This window comes from Chaetodon trifascialis, chromosome 5 (genome assembly GCF_039877785.1).
Source record: "Chaetodon trifascialis isolate fChaTrf1 chromosome 5, fChaTrf1.hap1, whole genome shotgun sequence".
Lineage (NCBI taxonomy): Eukaryota > Metazoa > Chordata > Actinopteri > Chaetodontiformes > Chaetodontidae > Chaetodon > Chaetodon trifascialis.
Genome location: NC_092060.1, coordinates 11208946 through 11222502, shown reverse-complemented (window position 1 = coordinate 11222502; position 13557 = coordinate 11208946). Strand labels below are relative to the sequence as shown.

At 45.3% G+C, this 13557-nt stretch overlaps 1 protein-coding gene across 6 annotated transcripts in view; it reads left to right on the top strand.

The window, feature by feature from the left end:
* tenm2a (teneurin transmembrane protein 2a) overlaps window positions 1-13557 on the top strand; it is a 205346-nt gene that overhangs the window by 91587 nt on the left and 100202 nt on the right. For 5 of the 6 annotated variants that reach the window (XM_070962083.1, XM_070962082.1, XM_070962081.1 and 2 more), the window contains exon 1: window positions 8131-8886. The exons of the other annotated variant lie outside the window; for it this stretch is intronic. In XM_070962083.1, coding sequence (XP_070818184.1) covers window positions 8835-8886 — 52 coding nt within the window. In that variant the 5' untranslated portion in view covers window positions 8131-8834. Of the gene's footprint in view, window positions 1-8130; window positions 8887-13557 lie in introns of those variants that run through there. 6 annotated transcript variants of the gene reach the window in all.

Sequence of the window (13557 nt, the reverse complement as noted above, 5' to 3'; positions counted from 1 at the left end):
AACCCCCAAACTCACTTGTTTTCCCTTTTTTCCCCCCTCTCCTTTCTCTCTTCTCTCTCCGGCTCTCTTCTTATGCACACGGTATTCGTCTCTTCTGGATTTCTTTTTTTATTATTTATAAATTTCAAGGGCGTCTACTGTAAATGAATTAATAGATTGTACATTCTGCAAGCCGCTCACATACAAATTGCTTATTGACTAGCAATGACTATTTTAAGCATGCACAATTCACTCAGACAATGAGCACACACACACACACACACACACACACACACACACACACACACACACACACACACACACTCATGCATACTCCACATTTACAGTGCTGCCCCATCCAAGGCTGATTCCTCCTCTCACAAGTTTCGTGGTCTTCCTTACCTTGTCACAAGCAATTAATTTGGCCATAGCTTGTGTGTATTGATCTGCATGGCATAGGCATTGTAATCTATTCAGTCTGGTGAAGAGGCAGCATTCATGCACAGTAAAGAGCCAGCAAAGGACATGCATATGCATCGACACACACTCACAGACACAGACACACACACACACACACACACACACACACACACACACTTTTCAGCTGCAAATCAACTCCTTGCTTCCTGAAAAATGCATGCATATTTTCTTACAGGGTCTGAGCTAATTACTGACTATGTATTTGTTCATTTTTTTTCCCCCTCAAAAATAACGGAAAATTATCAACTATAATGTTTGTTTATGGTTGGACACTAAAACGTTTCCTTGGGCTCAGAATTTGAGAATTTATGTGTGTGATTTTGTGTCACACAGGAATACACACCAGCTTTGTATTTGTTTGTACTGTGCTGTTTACTTACCCATGACAGGTTTGTTGCAGCCCTGCCTGTGTGTATGCTCTTTGTTGGAGTCTGATTAAATTCCCCATAGAGGGATTCATCATCTTTATCAGGCAGAAAAGAGAAAATTACAAGCCCATCAATCCTTGTGTGTGCTCCAGCTCTCCCCTTCTGCCTCTGTGTCTTTTGCTTTCTCTATTCTATGTATCCAGGCTTTTATTTAACCGGTTCTCCTCAGGCCCACCATGCTAGTGATGTTGGGAGGGCATTTGTCTCTGTGTTAGAGCTGTCCTGTCCCCCGCTTATCCTATCTGGCTCCTCCAAACCCTCTTGGCTGCTCATCATCATCCAAATTTGTGAGTGTCTGATATTTGGCTGGCCTGTGTCTTTTGTGTTTGTGTTTGTCTTTTCTCTTTTCATTAGGAGCATTTACATGCACGTCTCTATTTGCCCTGTCTGACTACACCCACTGTTATTTTGTGAATATCATTGCACGTCTAGCATCTGGAAAAAGTACCATGCTGAGCCCATGAGGAAAGTTTCACACCGCACCTGAAGGAAACCAGAAGGGTGCCATTTATCACAAAGCAAAACGTTAAAGACAATTAGAGTTGAAAAATGAAACATAGTGTGACTCACAACAACAGCTTGACTGTGGTCAGGAGTTTAAGGCACTTTGTTTTTGAGCCTTTCCTCCCAAGCTGTGGCTGCTCCACCTGTTTGCCAGTCACAATGAAAGAGGCAGGATTTCTACTCCCTTTAGGAAACGCTGCTAGACATGATAGAATTAGAGCAAGAAAAGCAGCTGCAGGTACCCACATTTTACTTGAGATATGGAAAAGGAGAAGAAGAAAGGTAGACTTTTATCTGCAAAGTTTAGTTTAAAAACAGTTGATAGACCGCCTTCAATCCAGTCCCTATGAATCATCACACCACATCACCACAGCTGACAACATACTCACATACACACTGACACGGCCAATGAAGTGTTTTTTTATTTTGCACAGAGTAAACAACATTTTGTGGTGTTTTTTGTTCGTTAGTTTGTTTTTTAGCTTTAGCCACATAGATGAAATAAATTGGATGTTATTGTGTGTACTGCATTTGCCATAATTTGATTTGGAGTTTGTTTTGATTCTGCAAGATTTTTGCCTGACGTATGGTCGAGTTGCATATGAACTTGTTTGTTTTGTTGTGATTTTCTTTTCTTTCTTTCTTTTTTTTTTTTACTCTTCCTCTGACTTTATCAAAACCAAATATGTAGGAGAGTACTAAAGTGAAAACCCTTTCCTTCGTCACAAACTTGGATTGGACATTTGATGCATACGTAAATGACCATTAAGCATTTATATGGCATTTAATATGTTATATGAACTATGCATGAACAAACATCTGCTCCTTTTGTTTGCCAAAAAGACATTCAGACACTAAGAAATGTTACTGTATGTTATCTTTTTCAGTGACATTAGTGACTTAGAACCAAAGAGTCCAACCAATCCAAACCTAATCCCTGATACAGAGCACGAGCAAAATCCATCCATATTTAACCACGTTTTACAGCTGGAGTCAGAAGATCTCACACGTCACAGTACAAAAAGTACCACACTGATAAAATCATGCTGAGTAAGTTTATTGACCTTTAAGAGAGGGTCCAGGATCTCTACCACCCTAAGCTGAATTACACTTCCACAGAGAAATCAACAAAATCTTTATACAGTCCACATTTGCTCCAATTTATTCCTTGACAAATTGACAATTTGTTCTTAAGCCATCCTCAACATATTATCTTGTATCCTAGTTAAGTCAAAACAGCCATATTTAATTAGTAGTAGTTTGTTTTTTCAGTCTTTTTTAATATTAGATCAAAAATGTTTCTAGATTTTTTTATGTTCATTTATAGCTCTGATAGCCAAATATCGATGATTTGTGGGTCACTAAACCTGTCAATCAATCAATCAATCACGTCTGTGTGTGCCGCACTGTGACCTGTTCGTGACAATGTGCTTTGTCAAAAAGGACATTTGAGGCATCTCAGAACCAGGACGCCTTGCGAGGCCATAACCTTCTCTCGCTTCCCTTTTATTTCACCAAATCCCTTCTTTTGGCATCTCATGAAACACAACCCATCTGTGTGTGGCTGTGCTGTTCGCTCAAGTCAAACAGTCAAATGAGCGTGGAGATGAAGGCTATTTGATGTGGTTTGTCAGTGTGGTGCGTGTCAGTGTGTCTGTGGTGCTGGGTTCAAATAGCTCATTTGAATTTGTGAGCTCTACAAGAATTAGAGAAAGCACTCAACCTCCCTACACCCCAAAAATCCAGCCTCAATACCCTTTTTTGCTTTTTAAATCAGCTTTTACAAACACCCTCCACTGCTCCTTCCATTCATCCATCTATCTTTCCCCTCAGAACTCGGGTTTTCTGTGATTTCAGTGGCACAGAGTAGATGTTATGCCCACAATCAGTCGCTTGGAATATGCAGCCATCCCAGAGCAAAGCATACTCTTAACACACTGTACATCAGCACAAATTCAAACAACAGCAGTGTTGTTTTTGCCATACTGAGCAAAAGGATTTTTCCCTCTTCTTGTCACATCAGCTACAGTATAATGCATGTGTGGCTTGCTTTGTTTTCCATTGTAGTTAAATTCAACAGTGTGAAAAACCTCCAAAGTCACTTTTGGGAAGGAAAACATCTGCTAAATGGTCACATCTCGCTCTCAGAACCATAGCTGAACCAGGCTTTACCTGGTGTGTGCCTCAGCGACGATGCGTGTGCCTCGCGCCTGTGTGTGTGTGTGTGTGTGTGTGTGTGTGTGTGTGTTTGGCAGTGCAGAAACCCTGGCTAACCCCCTCTGTGCTTCCCAATGTCCTGTCTCTGAAGAGCTATGACCATTAAGCAGCTGTTCACTTCTAAAGCCACAGAAAAAATGAGAGAGCTGCGAGAATGCAAATGAGTCTCGGTATGCGCCAAAACTTCTCCAGAGGGACACACTGTTAGGTCAGAGACACACAGAGGCACATACAGTACAGGACATGCTCTGGCATACGCACAACACGCACTCACAGCTGTACGTATGCACACACGTGCAGCTAGGTTAGACTCCATTTATGTAGTGCAAGGATTCTCTTGAGTATCAAATGATCTTGCTGTAACTACATTTCTCTTGGAATTGGAAAGCGGAGGCTTTAGAGTCCAATACATCTGATTAAACAGACTCCAGGTACAGACTTCTACTGTAACTACCTGTCTCAAGCAACACCTTCCTGTTTGTGTTACAGTTTGAAGTAGTGCCTCTCTTTTATTGTAATTGTTTGGTACACAATCTATTAGGATGTGAGTGTTTTTATAAAGAAGAGCATCACGCTGTGCACCAAACCAAGGACATTGTTCTAAGGACACTTCAGAGTTGTTCATAGAGCGGCTCCTTTGTGTGGCTGTCCGTGGCGCTGAAACCAGTCTTGAAGGTGAAGGGAGGACGGAGAGTTGGGGGGGATGTTGGGGAGTGCGCTCTTTTTTTTCTTTTTTTTTTGTCACGAACAGCAAGCCAAGCACACGCTCTGTTGATCTCCCTGGGCTTGAATGAGTCGTCTGCTGAATGAGTGTAAAAGTGTCGACAAACGGCTGAAAATGTCGACAAAGAAACAACAACAAAGCGCTCGTAGGTTTCCAGCTCAGGTCGTGGCGATGTGCATTCCTCCAATGCTTGCCTGCTTTTCCCTGAGATGTGATTAGTGTATAGCAGCGTCAGCCTCTGGGTAATGAGAATATATGGTGAAGGGTATAAAGCATCTGATGGTTTTTTTTTTGTGCCCTACTTTCATTTGCACTCAGACTTACAGCAGGCTGACACTAGTCATTCACTTTGTGGTATTTGTGTGCGTGGTTGTTGGCGTCTGCGTGTACAGGTGTGTGCGTGTGTACTCCTTGTGCTCCCTCCCTAATAAGAGCTTAACCTTATTAATCACATTAGTGTACTGAGGGTGGCTCTGGCGACACTCACACATGCTTGCGCAGACACACCGACACACACTCAGACATGCGCACACAGGCAGAGGCATGTCAATCTGTCATTAGTTAATAGCTCATTAGCACAAGGTGATTAATTACTCTGGCAGGGTGTGGGCTTGACAAGGATGGGGGGAAGACGGAGGACGGAAAAGGACCATGGAGACAACAAGGCTGTCCGCTGAGGGAAAGGAGAGTTAAGCGGGAAGCGGTGAAAAAATTGTAACCTCCTCTTTCTTCTTGTAGAGGAGGTTTCACCACTATCGATTCTGGGTTCGGAAGCCTACTGCAAGGGCCACTCATGCATGTGTGTGCGCATATGTGTGTGTACTGTATGCCTTCTCCTGGAGGTGTTTTGCTGGGCTGCGTTTTTTTTTTCCTGTGTCTCACGGGGATCAGCTGTAAAGGTTAACTAGTCTTTTCTTAAGCTTTCAGCCTCATGACAAATGACCATGTTCAACCCACGGGGGCACCTTATAGCGCACCTTCTCTCTCCCCTCCCTCTCTCCACTCTCTCTCCCCTTCACTGGCTCTCCCTTGGTGTTTCAGTTCAGGAGGCAGGTAGAAGGAGGATAAACTGGAGGGGGTAGGGGGATGGGAGCAGGTGAAGGTAAGGGGGGAAAGAACAAAAAACTGTCACTGAGCGAAGGAGGAGGCGAAGAGACATGGGAAATAAAAATGGTCAAATAACATGCTAGGGGCGTATAAATCAACAATTTGCAATTCAAACTGGCTCGTTTGAGTTTCAGAAACCCAACATTAACCTAAAAGTGTGATGATGAGATGAAGAAAACACTAATACTTAAGCAAAGGATTTACTTCTCATACTGGTACATTACCCTTGCTCACCTTCGTCTCGATGACCTTTCCATGTGCTCTCTTTCTTGTTCTTTTAAGGCATCTTTCTACTTCCTCTTCTTCTCTTTCATCTCTCTCATCTTCCCAGCATCATGTCCTCCATACTGGAGCTTAGCAGACAGAATGGACTCCCCAGTGAACCATGCTGAGTGGGAGCTTCTGTGTAGCCCACATATACATTTAATATATATGGTTATACAGATATGCCAGGTATAATGATGCTGAATGGCATTGATAAATAACCTGCATGAGAAAATGTATCACTTTGGGTTCACGCGTGTGTGTACATGTGTATGTGGGCGGGGCCTCGTGTGTGTGTGTGTGTGTGTGTGTGTGTGTGTGTGTGTGTGTGTGTGTGTGTGTGTGTGTGTGTGTGTGTGTGTGTGCGCGCGCGCGCGCGTGTGTGTGTGCGTGTATGTGTACGTGCGCATGATGGAGTATTACAAGGTGTTGTCAAGAAAGCAATTTGTTTCTGTCTCAGATGGGTTTTTTTATCATGACAAATTGACGTGAACCTCATCTAGAAATCCAGCGTCTCCTCCTGCGCTCCCGCTGATTCTACCTGGGCCGCACTCTCAGCTTTAATATGATGAAGTCATAGCCGCCCCCCGCCACCCCGCCACCCTCTGCTGTAAATCGAGCCTCAACACCTGTGTATGAAAGTGCGGGTGCGCCAAGGGACCGTATACCTGCCCGTGCGGCGCTCTTTATCTACGAATACATATGTGTGAGCACGTGCGTCCGTGCTCACACATTGCAAACGCGTGTGTGCGCGCCGGGGTGCAGTGGCACGTTGTGTGCATCCGCGACTCGTTGAGGATGATAGATGGCGTCTGAGAATGTCACATGAAGAGGTAGAAAATGAGGCTGACAGCGACCCTCTGGAGTGGTGGCTCGGGGGTTGGCCTTTACCGCTCATCTCCTCCCTCCTCGCGACGGTACACGCCACGCCACACACACCTACTCTGTGTCAGACATATAGCCTTTTCTCTGAACAGCGGTTCCATACTTGCAGTTCAATGCCTGTGTGTGTGTGTGTGTGTGTGTGTGTGTGTGTGTGTGTGTGTGTGTGTGTGTGTGAGAGAGAGAGAGAGAGAGAGAGAGAGAGAGAGAGAGAGAGAGAGAGAGAGTGTTTGTGTCGCTCTTAGATCACTGCCTCTTATCTCTGGTCAGCATTCTCCTCCTATGACTTCACTATTCACACTTGTTTCATAATGTGTGAAAAAAAACACACACTAATATTCCAAGCTTTCTTTTCATTAACTCACTTAAATCTCATTCTTCTTAGTCGTTTTGAATTATACCTAAATGTACACTAAATGATGAACAGCTTTGGTGATGCAGGCCTATCTAGATGCATAATGTCCAATAAGTGACTTAAGCGATGTGTCAAATGCGCGCTGAATGTTGATCAATGTGTCCACTAATGTGGGATTATGTTAATATTTCAACATGCCGACAAGCCACAGATGACCTCAGCCTGGTGGTTATAGGTGACATGATGTCTGCCCTCTGCTGGGCACTGTGAGGACCTTCACTCACCTGGTCACCTGCCACCTGAGCTGGTGGCTGGAGAGAAGTGCACCTTTATATTTTCATTTAGCTTGTCTGACATTTGCTATCTCCAGTTTATCTATGTCTTTCTGTCAGAGGACAAAATCACCCCTCATGTATCTCTAAATGAGAAAAGAAATGGATTTCTCCTTTCATTTGATGGTATGTGAGGTCGACGTTCGGTTTCAGTGTAAGAGGCTGTCTCTGTGGCTGCCAGCCTCCTGCTTTGTTTGACATTGTTCTTTCCCTATTCAGGGACATTATGTGAATGTGAGCGTGCCCATGTGAAATCTGACATATTCCTGGCTTCATCGCCGCAGTGTCCTCTGCCCTTCCTCCATCCCTCCCACTTCGCCTCTCTGCTTCACCACCTTGTCTTTTCTCCTTCTACCCTCTTTCCTCTCTGTCCACCTTGCCCCCTCCCCTCCCCTTCTCCCGCCACCCATTCCCTCATATCTCCTATGTCTCTTTTTATCATTTTCTCCTCCTCCTCTCTCTCTCTCTATCCCCTTAGCCTTTCATGTGCATGCTTTGTCACATTCCCATGATTCTGTCACTCTTTCACTCTCTAGCGCTCGTGGGCTCCATCGCTTTCTCCCGCCCTTGTTGCCACCTCCTCCTCCTTCTTCTATCTAGCACTACGCTCTCCCTCTTTCACTGTCTCACCCCTACCCCTTTTTCTCTCTCCCTTTGGCTCATTCGTTAGCTCCCGCCGTCATCTTTCCTCCCCCTCCATCCCGGTGGTGTGGCGCTGCTGGTAGAGAGAGAAAGGGAGAGAGAGAGAGAGGAGGAGGAGGAGGAGGAGGAGGAGGAGGAGGAGGAGGAGGAGAGAGAGAAAGCGTGTCTGTGTGTGTGCGCGTGTGTGTGTGTGTTGAGTCTGCTCTCAGTCTCAGCTGTGGGCAGATGGAGGATGGAGCCGCAGCCACATCTCTCCTTCTCTTCTGCTCTGCCTGCCACAGGCTGAACGGCACTCTCTTCTTCACTCTCAGTATCTCCTCATTCACCCGTTCCCCTGTGTCTGAGCTGGCCTTGATGTGTGACGGATTGAGCAGAAAAAAGGACTGAGGACTAGAAACAGGAGGGAGACAAAAAAGACCTGCAGTCTCCTGGAAAAAGAGGGAAAGCAGTGCAGGGCATTGCGCTCATCCTTTCTCCCTCCGGTGTTTTGGTGTGTGGCGTTCTTCTCTGCAGTGCAACAGCTACACGTGCGCAAGTGTGTCGATCCACACTCCGTGAGGGTGTGTGTGTGTGTGTGTGTGTGCTCCTGCTCTATCTTTCCCTCTCTCTCTCTCTCTCTCTCTCTCTCTCTCTCTCTCTCCTCCTGTGCGGTGCTCCGGCACTCAGCTAGCGGATTGTGCTTCACAGAGCACACTGCAAACAGGCGGAGAGGAGAGAAGAAAGGGAAACAAGAGTGAAGACGAACACAAGCGAGGGAGAGAGACGACAGGCAGCAAGGACTTTGTCAAAAGGGAGAAAACAGGGCGCGAAAGATTGAGAATCAAGAAAAGAGGACTCTTAAGGGAGCGGAGAGGAGTGGAGTGTGGAGGAGAGGAGATAAGGGTAGAGGGTTAATCAGAAACAGAGGCAAGTACGGAGCGATGCATCACTCAGGCAACACAGGAAGAACCAAGACCCTCTCTCATGAGACAGGTAAGCCCCTCGAACACTTCTTTGTCACTACAGCAGTCAGATGGCGTTGTGCTACATTCTCTCCAGACAACAGTCTAAGGAACAATAGAGCATCGCTGTAACTTGACTGTAGCCAATCTCTGTTTCTTCTGCTGTAGATGAGCAGACACACACACACACACGCGCACACACATACGAGCTCGAAAAGAAAACCTTGAATTATGTCTCATTCACTCAGCCTATTCGTCTCAGATTCGAATGCCTAGCTGTAATGTAGGTTATATACACATACCGTGGAGTGTGTGTGTGCGCGTGTGTCTGCGTGTGTGTGTGAGAATGTGTGTGTGGGGTGGAGGCGGTGGCAGTGATCAAACGGCATACATCTGAATAGAACTTGGCTTTGATGTGCGCTTGAAGTTATGATTGGCGTCTGCGAATGCCAGTATGTGCTTTTCATATACCATTCTGCGTGCGAGCGTGTGTCCGTTTGTGTTTATTGGTCTTTGATTTGAAGTTGGTGCGTACGTAAGTGCGCCCTTGTGTGTCGGCCCCCAGCTTTCTGGTGAGCACATTCCAGTTGATGGTAATTACAGTGATTGACAGGTGGCTGATGGCAAGAAATGGACGGGACGCGCATTGCCCCTGTTCCACTCCAATCTATAATTTATTCATGCGTGGCGTTCCTCAATATTTACAAGGTTATTTCGAGGTATTTGCCTTTCTAATTCAATGCTGATTAATTGATTGAATATTTAGATGTGATGTGGATTTGATTTAAAAATCAAAAAGGTCTGATTTGTTGTGAACTCTGTGTGTGAATGTGCAGGTTATTTGCAAGCAGCAGGGGTTGTGTTGTTTGACAGAAGAGTTTGACCTCAGGGAAAAGGTTAAGCGTGTCTACGGCGTATCTCTGCATCTCTGTCTATGTGTGGATTTGTGCTTGTGGCATATAATAGTTGTTTGATTGCTTTGTGGGTGTGAGGGAATTGCTAGCACTCGTCAAGCTAATCAAACAGTTCCCACAGACAATCACAACATGGCACACACCCCTCTCAGCATCTCCGACACATCTGCCTCCTATCTGAACAAACATTATGAATTTACAAGCGAGACAGTCATAATATGGTTTTTTTCTTTTTTTTTTTTCCCCATTTTCTTATTTTTTATTTTTTACCAAATCATAGAGGCAACATTGTTTAAGGAAATACAGGCCTTTCACAAAGCTCACGCACTCGAGCTCCGTGAACCTCACTCATGCGTGCGCGCACACACACACACACACATTTACACATACAGAGACACACAAACATACAAAGACACCCCTCGACACATACACACACCCACATCTGTTACACGGATCCGGCCCAGCGGTGGATAAATGTGCCTTTCTGATTGCTGCCACAGACAGGACGTGATTGGCATGGCAGACCAGGGAATTAGCCATGGTTTCCATGGTGACTAATTAGGAGGGTCCTGACTGGTGGGTTTATGAAGACAGATGACAGATTGGTGGTTCACTTCCTGCTTTACGGGGCGGGTGGTCCATTGGCTAGCGGGACCCCCTGCCATCTGAAACAGACAGACCCTCTACAGGCCACCTCACACGTGTTCAGCTGTCACCAAACATGCAAATTATGAAATGAAATTAAATGTTATCCTGAGCCAGCAGACACTTTGGAATCCTGGGATTCATTTTCATGCGATGCTATGAAACACCGGTGCGTGTTTTGAGGAATGTGCACGTCTCACTGAACACACACGTTTGTTGTAAATTGTACCTTTGCTTAAACAGACTGATAGATTGATAGAAGTCTGTTGTTTCCGCGTTGTAGTAGCCACCGCTTCACACAGTAAACACCACATGGGCTCGGCTGTAGGCTAAAACCACACTAGACGTATGCATATTTAGAGACTCATTCAGGAGACACCCATTTTATGTGACAATAAACAAGTCAGACGGGCACACACACTCACGCTGATTATGCAGCTATAGGGCATGTGAGAGAGAAATAGGTGTGATTGGGTCCATCTGTGGCAGAGAAAGAGGGAGAGAGAGACAGAGAGAGCTCCATCTGTGGACACCTGCCCTTCCTCCAGGCTACCGTCCCTTTTCTCTGAACTGCCAACAAGATCTGTGGTTGCACAGGTGCGCGTGTGTCTGTGTGTTTTCACAAATCCAGGGAGGGCCTGGGTGCTTTTTTGAAACGTCTGAATCTTGTTGTGAAGAATTTCACAGTGAGTCTGGCCCACCACCACCACCACTGAATAATGTGTGAATGTAAATGTCACTTGTCCTCTCATCTCGCATTTGGTTTTATCTTTAGGCTATGATCTGTCAGTAATTCATCTTTTTCTTTTTTAATCTTCACTTAGTGCTCTTTTCCGGTGCAAGCATTTTGACGCGCTGTAGCAGAAAAAGCACTGGTGTAATGGTGTAATTAATGACATTAGCAATGTGTGCATTCCAAATGGTGGCCCAGATTGGGGACTATGGTATTTTAATAAGTTTTGTACTGGTGTGGTTTACTGGGACATCGTTAATGTTATTAGTTACACCTGTGCTATTTCTGTTGAGACTAATTAAAATGTATGGCATGGGAAAGGTTCATTAGATCTATGAGATTGTATGTTCTGTGGATGTAAAAGCATAATGCTCAAGGGGGCACAAGCAGGATTTTTTCCTTTCCTTTTCTCTATTTTTTTTTAACCTACAACCAATAACATGCTACTTCTACCAAGTGAGACTCACTGTGGCATGAATAATTGATGCTCCTGGACACAAGCAATCCAGCCTACAACACACTGTTGGACACCTTAAAAACACACTGCCAGAAAAATTGGTGATAACAGGTAGAAGAGCGCAAGCCTTCCCTTTCCTTTCATTCAGCTATCCGTCCTGCCTGGCTCTCTCTCTCCCTCTCTCTCTCCCTCTCTCTCAGTCAGGCACCAGCTCCACCTAATGGCCTCCACAGGTACTGAGGCCCACACTCACATTCACACACACACACACACACACACACACACACACACACACACACACACACATACACACACGCTGACACAGGCTGACACGCACACACGCGCTTTGATTAAAATGGCTGGAGCGCGATTCCATTTTCACCACGATGAGCGAGGTAGTTAGAAAGCCACTGAGATAATGGCTCTGTTTTTTCCGTTTTTTTTGGGGTCGGACACTATTTATTGGAATACGACCCCTCCACCCGGGGAGCAAGGCGGAGGGGAGAAGAGGACACAAAGGGAGAGGTGATTGGAAGAAGCACAGAGCGGGAGAGAGAAAAAAAATAGCAAAGCGATTGAAGAAGACGTGCGTGTCACGGCTAAACAAATAAGCATGTGTGGGAACAGATGGTAATAAAGTTCTCTGTTACAAGACTAGTGGCTCGTATGCACACACACACACACACACACGTCGACGCACACAGACCCACACATGCACAGCTTGATTATGAGGAGTATTGGGCCGTGAGTCATTAAGACTTTGCCTCAGTGAAGCTGACTCGAAAGTGAGCAACGACAGTCATCTACAAAGGCCGGTCACTCGCAGTCATCTCTCTTTCTCCCGTCCCTCTCTTTACTCCGTCCATCTGTCTCTGTCTGCCTCGCTCCCTCTCCCTCTTTGTTTCCACCTATTTTGGCCTCTTTTCTGACTCCTCTATTCTCTCCACCCACTGCTTTTCTCCTTCTTTCTCCATCATCTTCTTTCTTTGCTTCGCTTTCTCTATTTCCCTCTCCCTCTGTTCCCCTCCTGCTTTAGGAAAATGAGTTTTTCTGTGCTTTCAGTTTTCCATCCCGTGTTCTTTAAGCCAAAATGCATGTGTGTGTGTGTGTGTGTGTGTGTGTGTGTGTGTGTGTATATTTGTGTGTGTGTGTGTGTGTCGATGTGTGAGGGCAATGTGTCCTCAATCTCAGTGAAAGCATTTGTTTCCCTCTGCCAGTGGAGATAGATTATGTATTTCACTCCTTTTCCTCGCATTGGGTTTTTTTTTCTCTCTCTCCATCACACGTTTTGTCCTCCCCACTCAAGGTCAGTTGGAAGATTGCTTTCAGCCCCCTGTGTCCTCCCCGACGCACCATGCTTTATTGCATGTATGGCCGTCAGCGCCTGTGCGTTTGTGTATAATGTGAGAGGTTTGACGGCTTTGTGTGCATGTTTGAGAATCACGATAAAAGGGGGTTTGTGTTTTTTGTATTGTTCAATCTGTCCCGTCTCTCATCAGGTATGCGCTTGTGTGTGGCTGTGTTTGTGCGTGTGTGTGCGCCACGCTGATGGAAAAGCAGTCAGCCGGCAGTCAATCTCAGTTTTCGAGTGCTTTTTGAAGAAACAGAAATGGAAAAGGAAAGGAAATCGTTAAGATTAACACGGCTGATATTAAAACGTTAGGATCTTAGACTGTTTTTTATTGAACTGACTTTAAAAGTAAAATGTTTCAAAAAGGTTTCCTCGCAAATTTTATGGATGCATTTTCCTACGTAAATATTTAATGCACTTATTGATTTCTAGCGTGTGTGTGTGTGTTTGTGTGTGTGTGTCTGCTATAGAGTGTGTGGCTGGTTTTTGTATGGACGGTTGGAGGTATTAATTTTCACAGTGGTGATTTGGGTGAGTAAAAGGCTGGCAAGCTAACTGGTGTTCTCAGCATGCTTTTGAGTGTGTGTGTGTGCAAGTGTGTG